The 27,422-nt window shown below is 44.1% G+C and overlaps 1 protein-coding gene across 2 annotated transcripts; it reads right to left on the reverse strand.

The window, feature by feature from the left end:
- Positions 1-873: 873 nt before the first annotated feature.
- On the reverse strand, positions 874-25,501 carry nup214 (nucleoporin 214). 2 transcript variants are annotated; one of them, XM_058056045.1, is made up of 36 exons: positions 25,322-25,501; positions 24,212-24,407; positions 23,992-24,146; positions 23,727-23,925; positions 22,584-22,654; positions 22,434-22,497; positions 22,208-22,311; positions 21,969-22,075; positions 21,832-21,898; positions 21,634-21,757; positions 19,635-19,793; positions 16,988-17,363; positions 16,560-16,720; positions 16,382-16,476; positions 16,151-16,234; positions 13,565-13,714; positions 13,317-13,475; positions 13,133-13,236; positions 12,889-13,065; positions 12,736-12,824; positions 11,679-11,762; positions 11,294-11,602; positions 11,065-11,232; positions 10,666-10,777; positions 9,940-10,009; positions 9,403-9,472; positions 9,221-9,305; positions 9,079-9,131; positions 7,571-9,004; positions 7,415-7,479; positions 7,165-7,336; positions 6,583-6,735; positions 4,997-5,168; positions 3,264-3,409; positions 3,153-3,186; positions 874-2,172 (listed from the first exon to the last, which is right to left on the reverse strand). In XM_058056045.1, exons 1-36 carry the CDS (start codon positions 25,361-25,363, stop codon positions 2,136-2,138), a joined length of 5,847 nt encoding a protein of 1,948 aa, XP_057912028.1. In that variant the 5' UTR covers positions 25,364-25,501; the 3' UTR covers positions 874-2,135. The 2 variants fall into 2 exon arrangements, with proteins under 2 accessions (XP_057912028.1, XP_057912022.1); XM_058056039.1 differs by having other exon boundaries at positions 3,153-3,189.
- Positions 25,502-27,422: the final 1,921 nt, after the last annotated feature.

Raw genomic sequence — 27,422 nt, forward strand, 5'->3', positions numbered from 1 at the left:
TGTGTGGCAAAAATACGCTATGAACACCCATACGGTACGCTAACCAGGAAATGTACGCCAGGTTCCATTGTACAGATTTGTACAGGATTTCTTCCTGTAGGCCAACAACTCTACAGAGGTTAGCGGACGTCACGTGCCACTTAGCAGGCCCTGCCTCTTTAAGGCACAAGGCGTGTCCCAGATATCATAGCATAGAAAACGGCATATGATACTGCATAGGACATTTTTGGATTTTTATGATTGGAAATGCTCCATTTTGGTTTCGTATTTCTGCACCTTTGGACTCATGACGATGGAACGAAATGCCCTGATGTCTACGTGTTTACCTTTTTAAACACGTTTTTCAAGAGTCTATGCCTGGGGGGGTCACCAACGGTTTTTCTTGAGAGCTACTTCTCCAAAACAAAGAATAAAAGAACGAACGCTGGCTGCTTTAGATTTCTGAATGATTTCTTTCTTGTGTCGACAATTAATTAAGGGAACATCTGAACAAGAAGCGGGCTTGCGAGCACCTCATGTGGTCGTAAGGGGGCGGGTACCACGTTGGTGACTCCTTCTCTACTTTTATTGTCATTTTGTTTCTGCATTCACCTGCCAGCGAAGCCGCAGAGAAAGCCACGAGCTGGCTTTGGATTAAGATGGCTGATCCGTAGACTACAACGTGGATCAACATCGGGACTCGATCAGGTTGGGTCGCCTGGGCAAGGCTGTATGATCACTGAGAACGTGGCCCAGTGATCCATGAGAGTTTGTTGCTTGCCAATGCAGTAAACTCAACTGAAACTCATTTGCAACCATCTGAAGTTCCAGAATGGTTTCAGCGGCGTTGCAGTGAGTAGATGAAGCTACTGACTTCGAATGAACGTTGATGTTTGCAGAAAAAACACCAGGACCACGGATACCGTGCATGGGCGGGTTTATCTCCTGGTTTGGGAGCACGCAATGAAAGAATGAAGAGGCGCTAATCATCACTAGCCGGCGAAGGGCTATGGGGGTGGGGGGGGGAGCTTTTAGGCTGGTGTGGACAGAGCTATTTTTATCTGGACTCCATAATGACAGCTGTCATCCTCACAAGAGTCTGGGAGACGTGCAACCTGCATTTTCCATCACAACAAACTTGAGGATTAAGAAGATTACTTTGGTTCCGTTTGAGGTATTATGCAAATACATTTTTTAAAAGTGTCATACATGCAGAGTGGGCGCAGATAATCTCCTAAAATCATCCACACAGAGAGAAGCTATCACAGACTGCAGTTCCCCGAGGAAGAACATACATCCAATGATGGCATCTCCATCAGTGATTCACGCCCAATCGCTTTATTTGATATTCCTTTGGCTCCAGTCTATTTGTGTCGGGTTTAAACTGTCGGGGAATTTCAACATTTTGGGCAGGTGGTGCATTCAGGTCACATAATGACCCCGACATTCCAGAGCTGAGACCTCCGCTATGCATCTTGGGTGGGGCGCTAAAGATGGTGCGGATGCAAGATGGGCAGGCAGCGACAGACAAGCGGCGTGACTCATTTTGGAGATCGTAAAAAAAAAAACAATCAGGACTCTGACAGCCAATTAAAAGATAACGTCAAATTGATTTTTTTTAGCATGTCAAGCAATCAACATATTTATTTCCATGTAAAAATATATAACAGTTGTTACAGAAAGTGAAAATATATATGTTCCATAACATTCCTCAAACACCAAATATTTGGCCGATAATCTGAAGTATGTATTTTTTCTGGAAATGTTTTGTAATTGCCAAAATTCTACTGAAACAAGTCATTAAAATGGCCATATTGGGACTTGTCCTCCCCTACAAGGCATATTCACTGAGCTGTTATGAAGACGATGGTTCTTACCTTCCAAGATGCTTTAACCAGGTCAGACTTTAACCAGGTCACACAAACACTTCCTGAAATCTGATGGGCGTGGCCAATGTCCAAAATATTTCAAAATAAACTCAGTCTAATAATCAATTCATTGGTTATTAAACAGGTTCTCTCAACTCATGTTGGAATTTTTCATCAATCATATGCCCCATTTGGACTTTTTCTGGGTGTGCCTTTTCATGATTTCTACTTTCACCTCCAAGCATCCTCAAAGGAGCTTGAGAACAGAAAGCCAACTAGCATGTTGCGCTAGCTTCTCCAACCGGCAAATGTTTGGGAACTTGTTCTGGAAGAAATGACAGAAGAAGAAAGGAAGTTATTGAACGGGAAGAGTGAGCAGGCCTGAGCGAATGCAGTGGAATGTCATGGCGCCTTCGTCTCCATGATGCATGCCGACCGTCTGAATTGACATTTCTAGATAAACACTTGAAATGACATGTTAAAAATATTGACGTGCATAGACATGGATTCTTTTTCTGTATTTCTGGAAAAATGGCTCCAAAGCTAGGCAGACCTGTGTTGTGATATACAGCATATTTAAAATGACAAAGTTTAACAAAAGGAGCAGCACTTTAAGACAGAAGCGTTTGAACCGGTACAGGTCTGAAACTCTTCGGTCTTACAATATGGTGATGGGGGCTTACAGAAGAACTACAAGCTAAAAACAGCCTGAGAGCAAGAGAGAGAGATAGAGAGAATTATTATCATTTGTGTCAGTTGTGCTCACTTCAGAGTGCATTCCAGTGGAACACAGCCTGGGGAAGATGGCGACCACGTGACAGAAAACATAAAGAGGCAAAAGAGATAAAGGGAGATGACGGGTGTAAAATCCTGTGGCCCACACGGCTTTTAAATATAATCATTTGATTAAAAGCCCCATATTACAGTATTTGTCAACAATTTAGACTACTGTACATACACTGCAACGCTATCTTAGCTTATTTTTTCAGGATGTGTATTTTTATATTTTTACAAAGCCGTCTTCTGAGAGGCGTGCGTGTCACATGCACCATCATCTCCATGAGGAAGCTGGTTTTCCCTTCATGATGTCATGCAAACCCAACTTAAAAAGTGACTGTGTACGCTCTCAAAGGGGGTGCTTTGCTTTTCCCCCCTCAGGTTTGCTGCACTGAAATTGATATGACTGTTATTTAATGACTTTAAACGTCCATTTTGCATAACAGGGGATGTTTAATGGGAAAGAATATAGACCAGGATAAGTAGAGGCTTATGAGAAATGATGCCAAGCAGGACAAGTGTACTTACTGGTTTGTGGCGCCAAAGGTGTTTCCAGAGAAGCCTACTAACACAAGGACATGGTAATATTAGACTTGAGACTGACACCAGGAAGGAAGATGGAAGGAGTGCCTGAAGTACCTCCTGCTTGTGGCTGCTGTCCAAAGCCTGAGAAGCCGCTAGGCTGACCTCCGAAGCCAGGACCCTGCTGGGCCAAGCTCCCAAATGATGGTGCGCTCTGGTTGGCTAGAGCGCCAAAAGATGGCGCCGAAGGAGGCGAGGCGAAACTAAGGTGTTGAGAAGAGGAAGAGGAAGGTCAAACGGAGTGATTCGGAGTGTAATATTGTACAGGAAATGTCGTCATCCCTTCCACTGCTTGGAGAAAAGGGGGCTGATGAGACATAATAAGTCTTCTAAGCCTGGATTAAAGCCGCCATTTACTCGGGATAATGATACAACTTGTATTTAGCGCCTTTTCACAAACAATACTAGCAAGGCAGAAGGTGTCAGATGGTGCAAGTGAGTGGTGTGGAGGAGGGGGATTGGGATTGGGATAGCCAGGGTTTAAAAGGTAATCCCTTCCGCAGGACCCGTTTCTCGGCCACTCAGCAGCCGACGCATTCGCCAATATGACAAACCCAGTGAGTGGGACAGGAAGTGAGACGATTTAATCTGCAGCCGGCGTGATCCCGCAGTGGGATTATCAGAGGGGAATAATCTAGTCCAGCACAAATTTAGCTGCTGGGATTGCATTGCATTTTTAAATTCTCTTGGTTTCCTGTTTGCCTCGGATCATTCTCGTGCAAAAGAGACGAGGAAAACTTGAGATGCGTAGATGTAGACAACCACATGTCAAGACATTTCCATGCTTGGAAATGCTTAATTTTGGAAAAAATACGCACAATTTGTATATTTTTGGACTAATAATAGGGAGTAAGGGGCGATGCTCGAACCGAGATGTAGCAGGAGACGACGCCATCTAAAATTTTTGAAATGACAATGCTTTAGGACACGGGTCTCAAACACGCGGCCCGTGGGCCAAATGTGGCCCGCAGTACACTAGTTTGAGGCCCCCGTCTTGATATGAAAGTTTAATGTTAGTGCGGCCCGCGCAAGTTTGATATGGATGCTGTATGGTATCATGTACCCAGAAAAAATTATTACGTTTGATTAATGTTCATGTTAAAGGTTAAATAACTGTTAATAGTTATCCTCCCTATCCGTGTGGAAGTGGTAAGTTTTTGGCTATTTAAGTTTAAAGGAAATAACTTGAAGGCTACCGTTTAGGTCACTAGCTCTCTAGTTTGCGAGTTAGCATGTGTCTCAAGACCCTGCAGTTGCGCAATATGTTGTAAATAAAGAGTATAAATGTGACTATAGTCGTGTTTTGTCATGTCTACAGGGCTCTAATAATGCTTTGTTCATTTTAATCTGAAAAAAATAATTTGTTTACCCACCAACTATATGTGTTTTTTTTTGTTTTTTTTTATTTGCCGTTTTATTATTATATTTATTTATTACTGATTGATTGATTTTCTTTATTCTTGATTTGTTTATTTATTTTATCTTATTTCGTGCAGAAAAAAACATTAAGATATTTGAGAACAGTGGAATGTTTTATCAGAGCTTTTCTTGTAGAAAATCGGAACCAAAGCACTGAAAAAGTTTGTATATTTTTCTGTTTTTAATAAATATGGAAAACCTGATGCGGCCCAGCCTTGCCCAGACCCTAGCTCCAGTGGCCCCCAGGTAAATTGAGTTTGAGACCCCTGCTTTAGGATGAACTCAAAGTTCAGAGTTCAGTTGCATCAATTCCAGCGTTGAGGAAAACAATGTAAGTGCTGTGGTGTCAGCGTAGTCCTTATTCCTCTTACCCAAATCCACCCATGTTGGAAGCCGCTGTTCCCTCTCCAAACACTTTCCCGGCTGAGGACCCCATGGCGTTGCTGAAGGAGGGACTGGCGCCAAATGATGTAGGGGCGCCAAATGATGGGGATGCACCGAAAGCCGGCGGGCTCCCAAACACCGGTGCACTGCCAAAACCACCTGAATTAGGACACAGATACAGTATGAAGCTGGTTCCATGATGCAGACCACAAAAGACGATCACATGGATCTAATAGTTGACCTGAGGCATATTGATGTGTAAGTGACACGCTGCATTACAGCATTCGGCTTGTGTTGTGTACGGCAACAACAAACTGGCAGCTTGGCAGCGAGTCGCGCCATGAAATGTGGGAGTCACGGGGGCTGGCTAACAGGGTGTGCTGAAATTACAGCCCGCCTACCAGCATGCCCCAATAAATAATTGATTGCTCTAATGTAACAAGATTACACTGCCTGCATGTACGAGAGTGATAGGGCATTGGCGTGTGGTTGGGGGTGTTATGATCTAATATCCTTCTGAATATAGACGGCCCTTAAGAGGGCTGATACCAACAATGGGCTTGACAGATAAAAGCATGAACAGATAGGACCTCCTTATATTTTAAATAACATTATTATACGGCTACTCAGGCTAAGTATGCTGGCTTGGAGCTATAAGGCAGAAAATCATTAAAACTGCTCAAGTGGAGGACTGACTGCAAAGAAGGCAGTAAATGTAGCTAATATGCGGCTAAATTGCATGAATGCTCCAACATAGCAATACTTGCTATCGCTACCGAGCGTAAACAAGAAATAACTTATTCTTTCGCATTTGATTATTCGCTGAATTGAATCAAATGCAACACTGAACATTGACTCCAAATGTGTAGCTTGTAGATATCCACATAAGTTGAACTCAGTTTAGCTCATTTCTATTGTATTTTAGATCTGCAACCTTTCCAGTTATTATTAAACAGCTTTTGAGTTGAACCTGGTTGAATCTGTGGATGACCAAGCCTCATCAGACAGGAAGTTAGCTTCCCAGTTTACCCCTCCTCTCTCCTCTCTCCATTGACTTGCTCTAATTTCAATTGTTCAATGAGTAATAAAGTCACACAGACTCAGTTGCTGTGAAAATATATTTTCTCCATAAAATAATGAATGATCACTACCAAGATGTGCACAGATCTTTGTCCCTCCTTTAATGCGTTTGGCAGCAAGTATAATACATACGCAAAATGATTTCATAATGTGTTATCCAACAGCACTCTGACAAGAACGTCAGAATCACCCTCTTCATGCTGGGCTGGGATGAGGAGATAAGGCCACTTGCTGATAAAAGTAGAGGAAATGTCAAGAGCTGGTGGCGAGTGAGATGGCGGGTGTATGGCTATGTATGGCTACGTATGGCTATGCACTTTATGTGCACACGAGCACTGAAATTTGGGCACTTTGCTACAGAAAACCTGCCCCAAAAGTGAGTTCACTGAATTGAATTCAGGCACGAATGTATATAAAAACACTAATTTAATAAAGCAAAAGTATATACAGTATGACGTATATGTATAGGATACAGTGCAGAAAGACTAGTTACCTTGTTTTGTTGGCGAGGAGAAGGAGCCAAAGCCCTGGGATGCAACACTGCCCCCACCTGAGCTGAAGGTCCCGCTGGGTTTCTGCTCTCCAAAGGAGGACTGAGCAAACCCGGTGGGTTTGGCTGCAGTACTACCAAAGAGAGTGTTGGCACCTGCAGGTCATTGATTGACAGGTCATTCGCTGTGCAGTGGAGCAGGCAGAAGGCTGTACAGATCTGATGGAAGACTTGGGCTCAACTCAGAATAAGGGACTGATCTTTGGCTTTTGTGATGCCAAAGCCATAGGGAACTAGTAAAGGCAAACAGGAAAACTATGACGATAACCATAGAGCAGGCAGTGGAACTTCCCGCAATAATCTGGATGTTCAGTAATGGATACTTTTGACTTGGTTTTTGTTTTACTTTTAACATAGTGGTAATGTTTCTTTATTCTTGTTCTACATGAATAACTACTCTTAAAGGATTGCCTATCTGACTGGAACAGATTCATACACATTAAAATAGAAATGAGAACATTCCCAACAAAGGAATGCAGGAATAGCCATATGCTGGCCGTCTTCCCCCCCCCCGATTCAGCCTACCTGTCTGTGCCGGCTGGCCGAAGCCTCCAGAGGAAGCAGTGGGACCGAATGGATTCTTGTTGGCAGATTCTTCACTCGGCTTGCCTCCCAGGCCGCTGAACAGTCCGCCACCGGGTGAGGCTGCATTTGTGGAAGTCGAACCAAATAGGCCGCTGCCAACCGACTGCTGAGGCTGAAAGAAGCGCTCACTGTGCAGTACATCCCAAAATGTATAGCCTTGTTGTGTCAATTAAGCAAGAACATATAATACCCGTCCAAATACGCTCCCGGCGTTGGACTGTTGGCCAAATCCAGATGAAGGTGAGGAGCCAAAAGCTGTGGGACAGAAAATGGGTTTGGAATTGATGGAATCCTTAAGAATTCATTCAAAAGTGATTGGACAAATGAAATTGAAATTGTCCCCCACCTGATTGCTGACCAAAGGTGAATCCTGTTGACGAGGATGTGGTGGTGTTGCTCCCAAACAGCGCCCCTTGTCCAAATCCGTAGCTTTGTCCGAATGCAGAGGTTGTGCTTTGTCCAAACAGCCCCGTTCCGGAGCTGCTGGACGTCTGGGCGTTTGCATTTGTGCCGAAGGAAAAGGAACTGGCATTGCTACTGGTGGATGCTCCGAAGAGACCACCTCCTGTGGTGGCGCTGTTAGAGCTTGCTCCGAATGCAGACTGTCCAAAAGAGAAGCCAGCTGATGTTCCCGTGTTACTGGCAGGCTGGCCGAAGCCGCCTGACTGCCCAAAAACAGACTTGCCAAAACCGCTTTCAGTTGATGCACTGAAAGCAGATGAACCAAAACCTGTGGGAGGTTGGGCTGAGGGGGCTGTCGAGGATGGAGGGACTGTGGCAGGTTGCCCAAACACAGTGCTCGCAGCAGGAGCAGCAGCAGGGGCAGGAGTCGCTGTGGTGGTGCCTGTTGTGATGTTAGCGACGGGAAAAGCAGGCGTGCCGGTCGCAGGGACAGCGGTGACAGCAGGATAGCTGCTTTCTGTAGCCGCAGGCTGAGTGAAGATGGAGCCGGGCCTCTCAGAGGTGGACGCCTGGAAGGCTGGTGGAGCTACTTGCAGGACGGGAACCACAGGAGCAGTGGGCGCAGAAGCGGGGGCCACAGGAGCAGTAGATGCGGCATCTGCGGTGGCTTCTGCAGTGCAGACTGGAGCCGGTGGCTCAGTTGCTGTGGGTGCAACAGGAACACTTGTGGCCAAAACGGGTGCTTTCACCGCGGATGCACTTTCTGAGCTGCTTGCCTCCAAAGGAGGCTTTGCAGGTTCTAAAGGTGCAATGCCCTCAACAGAAGGTTCAGGAGGAAGCTCTGAGACGGGTTCTGAAGCTTGTGCGGGTGGTTTAGGGTCTTCTGGTGGCTCCGTGGGGGCTGCAAGGAGACTGCCAAAAGACGTGTGCAATCCTGAGGCGGATGTGTTTGCCGTCGTCACACAGAAGGTCAGCTTGGGTGTCGTTTCGGGAGGTTTGAACAAACTCCCTTGCCCCTTAGACAAGTCAGTTCCAAGGGAATCGCCCGCAGACTTTCGATCTGCACCGAAGCTAAACTGTGCCGCTCCTTTGCCAATTCCTGTGCCACCAAAGGTAAAGGCAGTGTTACCAGAGGTGGGTTTGGTGGTGGCATCTACAGCTTCTTCTCCTTGGCCCACACGAAGCCCAGAGAAACTGCCCAAAGTTTCTCCTCCAGTTGTTTTAGGAGTTTGAGGGTCAATCCTGGCAGTGGCAAGGACAGGTACATGTGCTTCTGTTGTGGTGTTTGGAGGCTGTGTGGTCGATATGGTAGCAAGGACAGGGGGAGTGAACAACATCTTGCCATTCCCACCAAAGGAGAGCTCACTTGCATCTTTCACTGAAGAGACGTGAAGAAATCAGCATAAGATAAATACAACAACATACTGTGTATGAATATATGGACCTCTTTACCTTGTGGTAGCCCAGTTCCTGGTGTGACTGAAGCGAAACTAAAGTTTGAGGGGCTGCAAAATAACATCATTTTGTTTTGTTATGTATATAAACTGAAGAAAAAAATCACGTATTTTCATGGTGTGAAGAAATATAAACTTACGTTGAAGCGAAAGAGAAAGCTTTGCTCATATTCGATTCAGCTGAGCTAGCAGGAGCGCCAGAGGTGTCAGCTTTGGCAGACTGACCTAAAGGGCAGATGAAAAATCAATGTATTATTATAACATCAGGTCAAGACTTGCAGGTAAGAAAAAATAGGCCAGAAAATCTACGCATCAGGCTCACCGAATGTGAAGCCTGCTGATGGAGCGCTGGAGCTTTCAGCAGATGTTTTCTGCACACCTTGGGATGGATTCTGCAGACAACAATGACATTAGATATGATCAAGTGATATCATGAATACATTGGTATGGTCATTAAATGACATTTGTGGCGCCCCACCTAAGGGTTGTGCTCAAAACGTTTTGGAAGGCATGCTAGCATACATGTAACACATACATGCTGAAAATGTTATACTCGTTAGACAAGGTCAAGCGTCTGACTGACGTTTGCTTAATGGTGGTCATGTTTTTTTTACAGACATGTGCCCATAAAAGGTGTGTACTAAATTATGTGCTGATTCCGCTAAACACTTTAAGGTTACAAGTGGCTGTTTTGTAGAGTGCATCAATCCGTGTAAGACATTCCAGGTGAACACAATTCATGGGGCCACACTTGTGAGTGGAATTGAAAATAGCACAACCGTGTATTCTATTTGTCAAAAAACAGGCAACATAGTGTCTGTCTGCCCCCCCCCCCCCAGTTATAAGAGATGATTCTCACGCGTTTGGGCTGGGTGGCAAGAGAAGTGGGAACCTGCAGAGTCACAGATGCTGGGTCTGGTGTTGATGAGCTGTGAACGAGAACATAAACAGGCAGATGGGAGTCTTTTTGTGCAATTACAATTTGGGACAAAAATTGGAATAAACTGACTAAAATATATTGTCAGTGTGATGGATGGAGAGGGGGGTCTGAGTTCATGCTAAACCTGGTGACACAATGCACTTTGCTTATTTGCTACTATGACAACCTCAATTTGGTGCAACCACCAACGGGCGGAATGACTCGACAGAATATCAAGCAGAGAAAGGTGAGCACAGGCCTGAGGTGGAATGAATAAAAGGTCTGGGTTGCAAGATTTTGTATTCGCATTGTGCATAGTTAACAAGAAAAATGCATGGTCACAGACATCCCACAATGTATATTGTACACAAAGTATGGGATGCTATCAGTTACAAGTCCTGGCCAAGGTCAAGGCAGACTGTCTACTCACTATCAGGCATGCATCCAAATAGATACAAGGCATGATGCAGCACGATGAATATTACATAACAGGCTTCAAGTCCTGCAGGACACTCTGCCAACTGTATGTTTATGTATTGAGGAAAGCCAATGAGTTTGTTTGTGATGCTTAGATGACACATTTCCTTCTAGTCTGTAGAAGCCCACATACAATTAGTATGTGGGAGATTCAATGGAGATTTTATTCTCTCTTAGAAATGAGGATACCTGATAACCACAGGAGCCGACACAGGAGGCCCCTTTTCCTTTAGCTCCTGAACGTTGACCACCTGGGGCACGGTTTTCAAGGTGGACTCAGTCAAGGAAGTGCTGACGACAGCTGCAGCACCAAGAGAGCATACGCAGGAGGAGGAGTCAATGTGGAGTACGGCCAACAAACTGAACACGAACGCATTTCGACACCAAGATAAAGAGGCTGAAAGCTGGTTGTGAAGGGCACAGACTATTTTAGTGTGGAGGACTGTCTCCACCTGGTGACTATCACAGGTATTGCACCATCTCCAACAGCTTTTTACAGTGATTGATTACACTTTTTGTTCATTTTCAAACTCGACTGAAAGTATTTAAGTATTCAAGCGGGCGAAAGAGGAGCATGGGTTGTCTTACCAGTCTTCTGATTAGCCATCAGTCTGCGCAAGGCAGCCGTGGCGGCAGCTTGCTGGGCCGGGATGGTGACTGGTGCAGTCCTCTCCACCGGCGGGGCGCCATGTTTGACTGTCTTTGTGGCGAGGGCAGTGCTGTCAGCTCCACTGAGGTTGATCTTATTGGCTGGAACTGAAATGATTGGCTCAAAAATGAGTCCCCCAGAACAGATTTCACCGGTAAGTTCACTTACCAGGGCTGGGAATAGGGCTCAGGCCAAAGCCCATGCCCGGCACCGCCTGCATTTTGCTTAAAGGTGTGGACTGGATGGCTCCAAAGCCCGGCTGGATGGATGGGGTCCTCACCACGGTAGGGTGGCGAGGGAATGCTGGGGTGTCGGCGGTCATGGGGAGGCGCTCTGGCTGCAGTTCTTCCTCTTCCTCCACCTCCAAGTGAGGCAGGAGAGGCGGCTCCAATGACTGTGAGAGGGAGGAGGTGGAGCTCACGTCGTCCAGGTCCTCGTAGTACTTGGGCGACAGGAAGGCAGAGCGGGACAAGTTGGCTTGAAGAGAATAAAGAACATTTTAGTTGACCTGGTCTGATTCATCAATAAGATAAGTAAGTATTTTTAGCAGTACCTGGTGCCGTTGATCGAACAGGAGCCATGTGCCCCTTGGAGAGGAAATTGCGCAACTGTGATTGTTTGACTGGCGATATCTTGACTGGAAGATAAAATGCATCTTTTGTCAGTTATACAACATGCACAGTAACGGCTTAACCAGAAAATCTCATGTATTCGCTGGATGCCTGGGGTCTAACAAATGCAAACAGCAGCGTGGTTAAAAAAAACAACAAAAAATAAAGCATTAACAGCTGTGGCTGTAGGGCTGTAGGCAACCTCCTGACCTAGTTATCAACTCAACAAGATGGCAGTATTTTCATTCGTATAGGTGGTCAGCACCCAGCAGCTTCAGACGCCTCTGTATGCACTTGAAAATGTCCGTTGCGGTGCTAGCAAGCTAGTGTGTTACACTCGATATCCCGTTGTTGGTATGAGCAGTTTGAGACTTGCCAGTATGACAATGTGTTGTGCAATGTACTTGTCAACAAAAGACCTCATGGTCCAACTTTTGGTTTCAACTTTCTCATGCATTCCAAATCATTACTAGAGTTTTAAAAATGGCATTGTCATATACAGTCGTCCCTCACACCATCATGGTTCAAACATCGCTCGCTCACGCTATCACAGCTTTTCAAAAAGTAATTATAATCATAAACAATCACCGTTTCGTTGTTGACTACGGCCCATTATTAGCCCCCCAAAAATACATATTTTAGCAAATGTTAGGTATTCTTGACCTAAACTAAGCATTTAAGCATGAAAATGTTAAGTTTAAGGCAATTCAAGACAATGATTAGCTGTAGTCTACACTGGCCACTAGGTGTCACTAGTGACACGCATGATTTATTTCATCTACAGTCAACATCATCATCATCATCATCACTTCCTGTCCACATGGCTGAAAGACATTGAAACACACACAAGCATTCTTACGAGTCTTATTTTCTCTGATAACATCTCCTATATTGGGTAATATGTGTGAAAGGGTGACTATAGGGGTTTTAACGCCACTTGTTGGGTAGGTTGGCAACCCATCGATAATTACAGCGTTTACAGTATGCACATCTTGCTACCTGGAGATGGGCTTTTGGCCTTAGAAGGGGTCGCATCCAGTCTGGCCTTCAGCAGTGCCTCCCTTAAGCTGTCGAGTTCACTTTCCATACTGCCAAAAGACAAACAATGTGAAGGAGCCAACTCTTCCGTTTGTCGTCTTTACCAACACCTACCCTGCTGACGTTGCTGCAGCGGAGTTACGACATGCAGCGGGAGTGTCCGTCTTGTAGAGGTGCAAGGAGGTCAGCTCCCTGACCAGCTGATCCAGCCTGTTCTTCTGCTGATTGATGATGAAGAGGTTGTTGGCCAGTGTGTTGAACAAGCCTTCGCGCCCGGGCACCACCATGTGCCTATGAGCACAGATGACTTCAAATGGACCGAAACAGACAAAGCTTTCTCAACTAGGTTTGGCCATACTTCTTTTTCTTCTTTATCTCCAAGTGTTTCTCCCACTCTACATCCAGAACGCCGTTGACATCCTCCACGGCAAAAGTAACATACTGGTACAGCCTGCGAATCTCCTGTACAGGTAGAGGAAGTGAAAATAGTCACCATTGCACGGCGCTGTTTCATTGACTCAGTACGCCTCATGTGTGCTTACCTTGAGTTGCTCCTCACTGCGGGGGTCCAAGGGTCTTTTGTAGAGCAGTTGTCTGTAATTGCGCTCTGTGCTGAGGTCATTACGGGACTTGGCTTCCTCAACTCCAGAAAAGCCTTCCAGCACAGTCGTCTTCAGGGTTCCAATGTCGCCATGCAAAGACTGGAGAGATGGAGAAGCCATCAAGAGCGTCAAAGCACCAGAGGGTAAAGTGTCATATCCATATCGATATGGAATCAGGAAGGCGTTACCTCTGTTGTTTCCTTAATCTCCAAGTTGAAAATGTTAAGACTTTCTGACTCCTTCCTCAGGTCCTTCATCTCCTCGTTAGTTCCAACTTTAAAGTCTGCTGTTGAACTCCGCACTTTGAGATTGTCCAGTTCCTTTTGAAAGTGTGAAATCTGAAAAGGAGAAAAAAAGACACACTTACAATTTTAATAAAGTTTTTAAGACACCAACAGACGATCTTTGTGAAAACTTTGCAGACCACTTCAGAACTAAAATCAAGGACATCAGATCCTGCCTGTTACCCCAGAAAGTTTTTTCTGTTACCACACCTGGACTGTTGTCCTTGCCTGAGGAGAGACTGGAGAGTTTTGCCCTGGTTGATGCAAGGACACTTGGTCGAGTTTTCTCCCAAGTAAGCCCAACAACCTGCCTTTTAGATCCAATTCCCACATCACTTTTAAAATCACTTTATGGATTCTTTGAGGAGCAGTTTTTAAACATCTTGAATTGCTCTCTTCAGACGGGTGTCTTCCCCACCGCCTTCAAAACGGCGGTGGTGAAGCCCCTTCTGAAGAAGAGCAATTTAGATCCCAACAATCTTAATAATTACCGACCCGTATCCAACTTGCCGTTTTTAAGTAAAATTTTAGAAAAACTGGTTTTTTACCAACTTAATGACTTTTTAAACAGAAATAGCATTTTAGAGAAACATCAGTCTGGCTTTAGGAGGAACCACAGTACCGAGACAGCACTTGTAAAGATTTTAAACGACATCAGGTGGAATTTGGATAACAAGAACCTCACAGTCTTGGTTCTACTGGATCTAAGCTCTGCTTTTGATACAGTGGACCATCACATTTTATTAAATAGACTTAGATACCTGGTCGGCCTCTCTGGTACTGTTCTTAACTGGTTTTGTTCTTATCTCACAGGCCGATGTTTTTATGTAAGTATGGATACATGTTCCTCAGGAACCCATGAAATTGAATGTGGGGTTCCTCAAGGCTCAATCTTAGGTCCACTCCTTTTTAATCTGTACATGCTTCCCCTTGGGGACGTGATCAGGAGGCACGGCATCAGCTTCCATAGTTATGCTGATGATACACAGCTATACATCGCCGTGTCTCCTGATGACTCAGGGCCACTTGATGCCCTTTTTAACTGCATTGTAGACATTAAGTCATGGATGGCAGAGAATTTCCTGCAGCTCAACCAGGACAAAACTGAGGTTTTAGTCATAGGTCCTGAAGGCCAGAGAGAGAAACTTTTACCAAAATTACAGGATATTAAACTAGCCGACTCTGTCAAAAATTTGGGCGTGATTTTTGACTCTGAGCTAAATTTTATCCCACATATTAAAAATATAACAAAAATAGGTTTTTATCACCTTAAGAACATAGCCAGAGTCCGCCCGTTTCTCTCTCAGGCCAGCACGGAGGTGCTAATGCATGCTTTTATATCCTGTCGTTTAGATTACTGTAATGCCCTGCTCTCTGGTCTTCCCAAAAAAAGTATTTTAAATCTCCAATTATTACAGAACTCAGCCGCACGTGTGCTGACGAGGACCAGAGGGCGGGAGCACATTACACCGGTTTTAAAGTCGCTGCATTGGCTCCCCGTCCGCTTCAGGATCGATTTTAAGATTCTCTTACTGGTTTTTAAATGTCTTAACGGCTTTGCCCCTTCTTATTTATCTGATCTGCTTTTACCATATCAACCCCCGCGGTCCCTGCGGTCCTCCGGCACTGGCCTTTTAGCGAAACCAAAACCCAGAACAAAAACCCACGGTGAGGCAGCATTTAGCCACTATGGCCCCCACCTGTGGAACAGCCTGCCGGAGAGCCTCAGGACTGTGGAGACTGTTGATATTTTTAAAAGAAGATTAAAGACGCACCTTTTTAATCAGGCTTTTAACTAATATTGTTAAGCTTTTATTATGTTTTCATCCTTTTAGTCCTATTTTATGTTCTTATTCTTCACCTTTTAACTTCAGTGTTTTGTTTTTATCTTGTTAGTCCTATTTTATGCTCTTAATCTTCAGTTTTTAACTCCAGTGTTATGTTTTATCTTTTAGTCCTATTTTATGGTCTTAGTTTTTAGCTCCAGCTCCAGTGTTTCCTCAGGGGGGTCCTCCACACTGGGGGCTGTTTGGGTATGCTGAGGGGGTGCCATCCTTGGGTCCCTTCGACACGGCCGGCTGGGGGGTTCCTCCCTTTTAATGTGGGGGTCCGCCCGTCTAACGGAGTCGGAGGGCCCGGGTGCTGGTCCTCCGATGGCACGGCCTGCAGCTTCTCCCAGTGTGGACGGCCCCAAAGGTGGCGTTTCCTTGTTCCTCAGTACCATGCCATGTCTCCCTAATGTGGGTGATTGTGTGCTTGCGTGTGTGTGTGTGTGGGTCTAGTATGGAGGGTGGGAAGGAGGGGCTTTCTTTTTTCTTCATTGTTTTCCTTTTTAATTGTGGTAATTGTTTTAATTCTGGAAAGCACTTTGTGTCGCATCTCCTTGCAGGAAAAGTGCTCTACAAATAAAGTTGATTTGATTTGATTTGATTTGATTTACAGCAGAGTCCTCTTTGAGAAGTTCCCTGATCAAAGTCAGGTAAAGCTCACCTCTTCCAGGATACCCATCATAATAGGATCAGATTCTTTCTTTGGTTGAGGTTGCTTCTCCACAGCCTTCACTGCCACAGCCGCCTGTAACATAATAAAGTACCTCAATTTAAAGCCAAATTACAATTCAATACTGTGCAGCCGTTCTACGGTGCAACACAACTGCATAATGTAAACAAAAGCCACCACAAGGAGCACTATTCCACAGTTGCTAATAATACGTAATTGGACCTGGGGCGTTTGGAAGCGGCCCTGGGGAGTTGGAGCTGGAGCTGCTTTTTGGACTGCTGCAGTTGGTGTGCTGTTTTGAACTGGACGTACAGCAGCTGGAATGAAGTGTGACAATAACAAATTACAATCCAGGCAATGAGATGAGGAGCACATGAATGAACATGGGAATCGTGCTTACTTGACACTGCCGCTGTCTTGGCAGTGGCAGCAGCAGCAGCAGCGGCGGCCAGAGTAGGGGCGCTCTGGCTGCTGCCGCCACTGGCAACAGAACTTTTGGCCGGGGACGTCGTGAAGGAGAAAGACGGTGTGGATGCTGCGGCAGCTTCGACAGCTGAAAATCTTAGAGAGAAAGACAACAACTGATAACTGTCAAATCTAGAGCTCTAGTTCTAGACCAGTGGTTGTCAATTACTTTCTGTTTTCACACCCCCAATATGAATTACTATTATCTATTTATCTGTACTGTACAGACTGAACTGAAGCATATTCAAGAGTTTAATTGCATGTTAGTAGGATAATTCTGTAAAGTACTCCCCGCCTCTTACAGACCCCCTGACAGTTCACCGCACCACCCCACTATTTGACAAGCATTTGAGAAAGCCTTACCTGTCATTCAAATTCAGTTTGACTGTAGGTAAGGACGGCGTTGCGACGCTCTGTGGTGTCGGAGTCGCAACTTTATTCGAAGGAGTGCTGAAAGAAAACGCAGAAGGAGCAGAGGGGATGTCGGAGGGAGGCTTGGCGGCAAAAGAGAAGCCGGAAGCCCCGGAGCCGAAAGGTGCGGTTGAGCCAAGGGAGAAGGCAGGAGGGGCAGAGTTGTTATTGGTGGGTGGCACAGAGAAAGAGAAGCCTGAGGATGAGGGGGCGGCCGTGGGAATAACACTGAAGGAGGGAGCAGAAGAAGTCGCAGCCAGGTTTGAGAAGGCTGCCGGGGCAGAAGGGAGGGGGGCAGCGGTCTTGGGTGGCTGCGCTGCCAAAGCACCTAAAAAAACGTAAAAAGGCAAAGAGGTATTGACATATGGTGGGCGTCTTGTCATTAATACACTGCGTGTGTTCTTATTGCATTTTTACCACAAAACAACATCCTAAGCTTGCTAGGTCAGCTACTATGATGTCATCAGGGGTTGACTGTCACCAATGTGAACGCCAAAACACGCTTTTATAGTTTTACATGCAGAACCCAATTCTAAACATATAAATAAACAACCACAAAAGATGAACATAGAAGGTTACCTGTGTGACATCCCAAAGCTCAAAACCACAATAATGTCGGTACAGACCATAGCCACAGCAGGACTTAGGCTATCCAGAAAAACCCCAAGGAACCCTCTCAATGTTCAAGTCCATGTTGTGGCTTATGTACAGTGAAGAAAATAAGTATTTGAACACCCTGCTATTTTGCTATTTCTCCCACTTAGAAATCATGGAGGGGTCTGAAATTTTCATCGTAGGTGCATGTCCACTGTGAGAGAGATAAACTAAAAAGAAAAATCCAGAAATCACAATGCATGATTTTTTAACAATTTATTTGTGTGATACAGCTGCAAATAAGTATTTGAACACCTGTGTATCATCTAGAATTCTGACCCTGAAAGACCTGTTAGTCTGCCCATTAGAAGTCCACCTGCACTCCATGTATCATCCTGAATCAGATGCACCTGTTTGAGGTCGTTAGCTGCATAAAGACACCTGTCCACCCCATACAATCAGTAAGACTTTAACTTGTAACATGGCGAAGACCAAAGAGCTGTCCAAAGACACCAGAGACAAAATTGTACACCTCCACAAGGCTGGAAAGGGCTACGGAGCAATTACCAAGCAGCTTGGTGAAAAAAGGTCCACTGTTGGAGCTATCATTAGAAAATGGAAGAAGCTAAACATGACGGTCAATCTCAATCGGAGTGGAGCCCCATGCAAGATATCACCTCGTGGGGTCTCAATGATTCTAAGAAAGGTGAGGAATCAGCCCAGAACTACACGACAGGACTTGGTCAATGACCTGAAAAGAGCTGGGACCACCGTTTCCAAGGTTACTGTAGGTAATACACTAAGACGTCATGATGTGAAATCATGCATGGCACGAAAGGTTCCCCTGCTTAAACCAGCACATGTCAAGGCCCGTCTTAAGTTTGCATATGACCATTTGGATGATACAGAGGAGTCATGGGAGAAAGTTTTATGGTCAGATGAGACCAAAATAGAACTTTTTGGTCATAATTCCAATAAGCGTGTTTGGAGGAAGAAGAATGAAGAGTACAATCCGAAGAACACCATCCCTACTGTGAAGCATGGGGGTGGTAGCATCATGCTTTGGGGGTGTTTTTCTGCACATGGGACAGGACGAGTGCACTGCATTAAAGAGAGGATGACTGGGGCCGTGTATTGTGAGATTTTGGGGAACAACCTCCTTCCCTCTGTCAGAGCATTGAAGATGGGTCGTGGCTGGGTCTTCCAACACGACAACGACCCGAAGCACACAGCCAGGAAAACCAAGGAGTGGCTCCGTAAGAAGCATATCAAGGTTCTAGCATGGCCCAGCCAGTCTCCAGACCTGAACCCAATCGAAAATCTTTGGAGGGAGCTCAAACTCCGTGTTTCTCAGCGACAGCCCAGAAACCTGACTGATCTAGAGAAGATCTGTGTGGAGGAGTGGGCCAAGATCCCTCCTGCAGTGTGTGCAAACCTGGTGAAAAACTACAGGAAACGTTTGACCTCTGTAATAGCAAACAAAGGCTACTGTACCAAATATTAACATTCATTTTCTCAGGTGTTCAAATACTTATTTGCAGCTGTATCACACAAATAAATTGTTAAAAAATCATGCATTGTGATTTCTGGATTTTTCTTTTTAGTTTATCTCTCTCACAGTGGACATGCACCTACGATGAAAATTTCAGACCCCTCCATGATTTCTAAGTGGGAGAAATAGCAAAATAGCAGGGTGTTCAAATACTTATTTTCTTCACTGTATATGTGTGTATTATTCCTGTCTACCTTACTGTGTGACTATAGGGGTGCTATATCATGTCTAGAAGGCTCCAATATTTACAATGTTGTAAATGAAGAAGGAGTCCAACTTATGGAAATTCACTTAAACGAGGATTTACTGTAATTGGATGTACATTAGCTGTTTCAGTCAGATCAGACCTTCTGGAACGAATTAATGACGCCAACCACAGTTTTATTATCCCCAGTTATCAAGAACTACACTTGATTGGACTTCTTCGACTAACTGTGTTGGATGCTTCCTCACCTGGCTTGGGGAGTCTCTCTCCCTCCGCTGTGAGGGCGGTGCAGGCTGAAATCAACTGCTTGACCCCAGCGTTGTGATTAAGCAGTGCAAAAGGGCAGAGCAATCCCTCGGTGGACAGCATGAGCATGGCGGGAGCCGGCGGCAATGTCTTGTCATCACCTAGATAAGAGGTGAAAGATCATTTAAAAGACTGTGTAGTGGATCTTATAAGGTTGTGGCCAGTGAGTGTATATGTAGCGCATTCTGAAAGTACAGTATTAGTTCATGAAAAATAGCATCTCATCTGATTTATAGTTTCATCTCAAGTATGAAACTGTAGTCTGAAAGCTGAGTTGAGTTACAGGGCAAACATGGAGGAGCTCATCAGCATTCCGCAGCGGGAATGTCTGAGCTTTCTTGTTTGTTGTCATTCCCGTGCTTGTCTGAGCACCCCCCCCCTCTCTACTGTCTCGTCGCCAATTGGATTTTGATCGAGACGGCAATCATGCCAAGGGTGCCGCACAAATTGCGGGTTCTTTTCATGATGGGACTAGACGGCGTACGTGAATGTCTGGCGCGCATACACAAAAAAAAAGTGTGCTGAGAGAGAGAAGCTTATTATTATTCCCTGGGTGAGCTCCGTCGAGCACTGCAGTTAATGCTGCGAGCACAACGAGAAAACTGATAGACTTTTGCTCTCGCTTGTTATTGTGTGTTGTACGTGATGTGCTTTTGAGACACACACACACACACACACACTCGGTGGTCCCGACATTAAGCCCTGCTAGCGCCAGTTCCCATGACATCAAACAAATGATCAAACCTTTGGCATTTACAAAGTTACACATTTTTTTTGATTGACAGGCATCCAACAATATTGAGGAACCTCCAAAGTCAAACTGTATCAGGTGACTCCTGTGTTCACCACAGTTTACCTTAAAGCTTGCTGGTACGTGTGTAGAAAAGCTTTTAGAATGGAAACAGTTGGACCCTGGAATCTTCAGTATGACCGTATGGACCCAAATATAAGAAGATTCTCAATATAAGGCGACCACGTGTGTCACGGCCAAACAACTAAGCCGACTCTGAAATACCGCATGAATATAAGAGTAGTATGCAAGCAGAATAGCTGAAGTCGTGCTAATATGGCACAGAAATGTGCTTTATATGCGTTTAAGTGTTTATATATCAGCTTCTACTAAGAAAAACGGCTGTAACAGTAGTCTGCTAATGTTAGCATGCTATCAATGCCAACATGCTAACATTTGCATGCAACTTCTAGCATGGTAGAGCCAAGTGTCTGTGTATGTTAATGTGTACGAAAATGTTAAAACGACTATGCTAATGTTAGAATGCTAACACTTTGCATGATAGCACTGAGTGTTTATATAAGTTTGTACTTGTAAAAACTGCTAAAAGGCTACCATTCTAACGTGCCAACTGCTAGCATGCCTACACCTAGCCCAATAGCGCTATGTACGAGTACGAGGAATGCTGCTGTTGTGGCTGTACTTCAGCTAAAACTCAACTCTGAATCTGTGACATCACTTCCTGTCCACAAGTCCCGAAGGCGTTTATTGAATTACAAGAGCATGTGTCTAATGTCTAAAATTGCTTATTTTCTGCTTATATGTATTATACCAGGTAATGTAAGTGTAAAAGTTGACGATAGGGGTGTTATTTCACCCCTACAGGGCTCTAATAATCAAACAAATTGTAATTAGAAAATCATAAACAAGCTTTTATGCTAACTATAAAAATATTCTGTTTATTAAGATTGAATCCTACTTCACGGGAAATTCACTTATCACGGTCGGGTTTGAAAACAATGAACCGGGATAAACAAGGGTTTCCTGTATTTACCAATATTATAAAAACTGGCATATAGCAAAAATCAGAGAGTTGCGGCCCCCCTAAAGATTCCATCACTGGGCTCAGAGAAACCTCTTCAAGCCTCAGTGAGAAGAATTGCACACCAAAAACCAGCTAGCCAGTCAGGCGGTAAAGTACATTGTCTTACTTATGCGGATCTGCTGATGGCTCGTGTAGTCAATGGCTAATCCGAGGGGCAGCGTGTCCTCGCTTGTCTCAGATACGGGCAGCTCTGCCCTGCTAGCGTCCTCCAGCATCCAGAGCTCCCAGATCTAAAAGGGCAAAAAGTATACCGCATATCATTACACCAATGAATAGAATTACCAACAGAAACTTCATGAAGCACCTTTTCATCTTGACCGGCAATGACGCTGACTTCGATGGAAGCAGCCGACGCGGCCAAAACAAGGTTCCTGCACAAAGACAACAATGTGGAATAATAAATGTCTACATGCTTTCCATTTTGTTTGTTTGGATTGTTACCATTCCTCGATGTGGCTGAGAAAGTAGTGGTGCTGTCGCTCCGTGCAGCAGCCGTACACCGTATCACTAAAGTTCAGGTACTTTGTTTCCACCTTTTCATCCTTCTTCTGGAAAACAAATGTATTTTGTTCCTCTTAGGGAGAGCCATTGTGATTTTGTTTTTATTTAGCTGATGATCACAAGGGATGTGCCTTCAAACATCCGCCATTATATTCAAATACAAATCGGTAGTTGCGTACGGGGATGGTGATCAATACAAGCTCGGGCGGGGTCTCCGGGGAGCCATCGGCAGCGGCGTAAACCACAGCAAAGGAGAAGGTCCTCAACCAAAGCAGGTCAAGAACTGCAACAGCAAAGAGTGAACCCTTTCAAAATAAGACACATACAGCAATACAGATATATGTAGTGTACATAATAAGTAGGTAGGGAACAAGGAAGTAGGTAGCCTCGTAGGGCACTGCTTACCTTTTACTGGGTCATCAGAGGTGTAAAAGTGCGGACATGGGATCACCTTTTTCTCCTCGAGTGCCTTTTTCGATAAACCATAAAACCAGTCAGGTCAGTCCTAATAGATTGTAGTAGTATTTCTTATCAAGCTGCGTTATTTTCACTTACCGGCGTGTACTGGCTCACGGTGCCATTCATTTTCCCGACAGCAACCTGCTTTCCTTTGGGGCTCCAGCAAACTGCAAAATAGTATAATTGCAGCACAGGAGGGATCAGTGAGGGGGCCATTTCTTAAGAACCCCAGCAGAGGGCACTGTTCATTCCATGGACACTTAAGACATTAGCCACGTATACATGGACCCAAATATTCCAATTCCAAGTTGAGTTATTTGCTCAAACGGAAAGAATGTAACCTTTGTATACACCTCATTCTGAAAGTAAAGTGCCAATCCGAATGAATATATAATCGGATTTACAGGGGTGGAATATTCATTTCCCCAATCCGATTGAGGTATCTTGTACCCGCTCAATCGGAAAGTTGTCAGACTGCGTTCTTCTTCGTGGTGTTTTTCTTCTTCTGTTGTTTATTGACGGTTGGCAAGCGGCTTTCGTGTGCATTAGCGCCATCTGTGCAACAGAATCTAAACCCTTCTATACGCCATTCACAAGTCCAGTTTTATTAAAATAGAAAATAATTCTTCTTAATTATAAAATATTAGCAAGATTGAGCTTTATCTTTTCCTGTTCCCGGGTGCGTTCTTTCAGCGAATGCTGAGATATGACGTAACACGCAGCTCGAGACGTTCTTCGATTTTAAAAAAATGGAGGCAATCGGCACTGGACTGCTGCGGAAAGTTTGTTTTTGACTCAAACTAAATTTCAAGACTGGACAAACGAAAAACTGGCAATATGGAGTTATTCCAACAAGCGAAAGAAAAACTCGAGGAAGTCGATATCACGTGATGTTGGTGTTTACGCTTTACTGGGCATGCCCCATTGACTATTCTGGTTGATTATAGCACCGCATGTAGACACGCGATTGGAATATTCCTTTCCATGTATACCATTGCTTTTGGAAAGGTCATTCGGAAAAATTTCATTCGGAAAGAGAAAAACTCCTCATGTAAACGTGGCTAATGTTCTAATTAATACATTATTATTAATTATGTCATTAAAATGAATATGAAAGTTAGAAATAAGGTCAATCTTTTCAAGACAATACATACTGAGTTAAGACAATATTTTAACTGGATTAAGAAAATGTTTGTGTTCTTTGCCATTCAAAAAAAAAACATGAAATTAACGACTCACTGCACGTGACGCAGCTGGAAGCGGGTAATTGGGCCTGCACATTGACGCTGCTGGTGACGTCCAGGATGGACATACTGCCATCAGACAGACACGCCGCCAACATGCACGCCTGAGCAGGATTCCACTTCAAGTCCTGCACTAAGGTCTCCGGGGGCACGGGCGGCTGCCACACTGCAAAAGCTAACTTCTGTAGTCGTGCCTGTAAACGCCGGCCAACAACAACTGTTCATATTCTTACTAAAGTTCCAGCGCTTAAAGACGTTACCTTGTTGACAAAGGTGCGGACGTCATAGAAGGCCACGGACAAAGCGGCGTCCGTAGAGATGCCACACACCGACAACGTGAGCTCATCGCAACTGAGCGCCAAGTGGTGCAACGCCATCTCCACAGTCACCTCCGCCACGGCGGGAATTCCATCAACTAGGACGACACAGACAATCGTGAGACGGACACGTAAATAACCAAGTACGTGGGCAATTCCATACCGATTGTGTTGGAGTTGCCTTCGTGTTTATCAACGGCGAGGATATCCTGCGTGCGGTAAACTTTGAAGGTTCTTCCCATCCCTGCGAATGTTAAACCGAACTTGTTGGAGATGGTGAGCAAACTCGACCTTTCTCTTGGCATTTCTCCAGAAGACTCAAAGACTTTTGCTTTTTTCATTTGACGAAACTGAAAATCCTGGAAAAAAGAAGCAAATAGGGAAGATTTACCACATGGACCAGAAACGACAGGCCATCTTATATTTGGGTCACTGAGGGTTCCTCCTGTAAACAACACATTCATGTAACGTTCACAGCCCAGTGCTTCATAGACGAGTGCATAGAGGTGCTCCTTTAAAGTATGTTTTAGAACCTTTTTGTCAAATCCGAACTGGAAAAAGACACTATATTAAAACAGCCAAGTCATCATGTACTTAGTTTAAATGCATACGTTTTAGTGCACAGAAGACACAAGTTTGAAGCAAACGGCACAAAGTTAAGTTGTTTTACGAGTTATGATGGGGATTTGGAGGTAATGCTCATCAATGATTTAGTCTTCAAGCAACTGCCAAGCAGCTGAGTCATATAATTAATAAAATATGAAAAAGGGAATATGATTTGATACTGAAAACATGATCGCAATCAAAAAAATAACAAGTGGGTTGTCTTATATTCAGTCAATACGGTCATACCGTAAACACATACAACACATACAGTGCATAACTTAAAAATAATAATAATAAATATTATTCGATGAAACATAAGCTGCTAATTTGGCATCGAATGAGTGAATACTACTACTTTTCTTTTAATTAAAAACTACCAGACGATGTGAGAGTCGCAGAACTACGTGAAAAGATACAAGTCACTATGCTAGCACTATTAGCTAACTAGCCGGCTGCCACCGCAATTGCATTAATTCTATCTTACTGAGTCGAGTTCTATAAATATGACTCGGCTACACTTCTTTAACTAATTTTATTAACTAGCACTAAACCGAGTCAGTCAAGACCTTTATGTTCAAGAGAGTCCTGAACGGAGACAAACGTCAACAAACATTAGCTAACCAATGCTACACAGTCATAGCGGCATACATAAGATAACAGCACGTACCTTCATTTCCCTCTCGGGAGGAGAATCAGTATCGTCACTCATTTTGAAGCAAGTGAGTATTTTTTTTAATTCTATAATAACTTTTTCCTAAGCAGGAATCCAACTTTAGTGTCCGCCCGAAGTAAATATCACGGCGCCATGCAGCATCGGACAGCGCTGAGTAGCCTCAGCCTGGAGTAATGGGAGGTTCGCGGACGAACGGGATGTTTGAATCCCTTTGAAGTGTAAACGGGAACCGTTTTTGAAAAGGTGAGCAAGGTGAAAATTAGCACTCATGATATTTTTATCATTTAGTATTGCACATTTTAACTTATATTTGGTTGTGTTCTGTTTTGTTGATATTGTATTGTTTCACTTGTAAATAGTGAAAACAAATCCTTACTATATAAGATGTTTGGCCAAAATCTGTTCCATCAGCATATAAATAAAACCATATAGACAGTAAACATTTGGCGTGTTATACTTTTGCCTTGGACATATATTTCACACGCACTTTGGTAAGAAATCGATTCAAGCTGAATCCGAGGCGCTGTTTGGGAGCCGAAAAAGACGGCTATTTTTAGCGAACCGAGGCGAAATAACCGATTCTCTTTCCAGAACCTATATTCACAGCCTGACATATGAAAACACACGCGCGATTTCAGAGGAATCGACGTCATGGCTCACGCAGGACGATCAATCGATGGCAGAGACTTTTCACACCTTTTTTCTAGTTAGAATACGATTTCATTTGCTTTTCATTTTCTTACATTTTACAGCTACTTCAACGTTCTTCGGACTTTATTTCCAAAATATTGTGACCTTAGTGTCATAACATTCTCAAAAAATGACAAGTTTATTTTTGTCTCTCATAATATCACAACTTAAAAATATTTTGGTTCAGAATGTCAACTTTTGGTGTTATTTCTCTGCATCACAATATTTGTTTTTTTAAAGTTCCATTATAAAATGTCACAGGCTGATACAAACCAGCAAAGGGCCACACTTTGGATAGCTTGTTCGACTAAGCCATTAATGTACCCACTCATCTACCCATTCATGTACCCACTGATCTACCCACTGATCTACCCATTCATCTACAGAGAAGTGTTCAAACCCTTGAGTGTAAAAGCTGATTTTCAAGCCATTTTGAGAAGTAATGTCTTTTCCAATCACTCCCACTGATCTACCCATTAATCTACCCACTGATCTACCCATTAATCTACCCACTGATCTACCCATTCATCTACCCATGGATCTACCCATTAATCTACCCACTGATCTACCCATTCATCTACCCCTGATCAACCCATTAATCTACCCACTGATCTACCCATTCATTTACCCACTGATCTACCCATTCATTTACCCACTGATCTACAGAGAAGTGTGCAAACCCTTGAGTGTAAAAGCTGATTTTCAAGCCATTTTGAGTAGTCTTTTCAAATCACACCCACTGATCTACCCATTCATCTACCCACTGATCTACCGAGAAGTGTGCAAACCCTTGAGTGTAAAAAGCTGATTTTCAAGCCATTTTGACAAGTAATGTCTTTTCCAATCACGAAAGACATGGCCACAGGCGTCATTCACAAAAGGACAGGCTGGTGAAGTCAGGGTTTTTATTAGAAAGCAGAGTTTTCCGTATTGCATTGAAATCAATCAGGTATCTTTTTTATTACACAACTGAAAGTGGTGGTGAACACACCTCAATGGGAATGAATGTTTTTTCTTTTAATTGCAACATCGAAAATGGCAACTTGCATTTTCATCACACACACACAATATATATATATATATATATTGTATGTGTATAGATATATATTATCGATGCTCAAGTCAGAAGGCGCATAAACATTTGAATAGTTTTCACTTTAAAAGAAAGCAACACAGAGAATCGTCTCATCCAAGATGAGGGCCAACCTTGCAAATGAAGATGAAAAATGTAGCTCGGTAGTCTCGTCCTTTATGGATTCATTGTCCGTTTCGAGGTCATGGAGGACCGGCCTGGTCCACGCGGGGAGCTTTAAAGCAGAGCTTCCTTGCGTCAAAGAGTCCTGGTCCGAGTGAGTAGGACAGCTCTGCTCACAAAGCACCAAGGAAATCAGTCAAAAGATCAAGT

Source organism: Doryrhamphus excisus, chromosome 2 (assembly GCF_030265055.1).
Source record: "Doryrhamphus excisus isolate RoL2022-K1 chromosome 2, RoL_Dexc_1.0, whole genome shotgun sequence".
Lineage (NCBI taxonomy): Eukaryota > Metazoa > Chordata > Actinopteri > Syngnathiformes > Syngnathidae > Doryrhamphus > Doryrhamphus excisus.

Coding starts and splice junctions, on each gene's coding strand:
- nup214 (XM_058056039.1), bottom strand. CDS start 25,363: ATGAGTGACGATACTGATTCTCCTCCCGAGAGGGAAATGAAG. Junction 22,498..22,583: donor CCGTGAGCCAGTACACGCCG/GTAAGTGAAAAT, acceptor TTATCGAAAAAG/GCACTCGAGGAGAAAAAGGT. Junction 21,758..21,831: donor TTGCCGGTCAAGATGAAAAG/GTGCTTCATGAA, acceptor TTGCCCTTTTAG/ATCTGGGAGCTCTGGATGCT.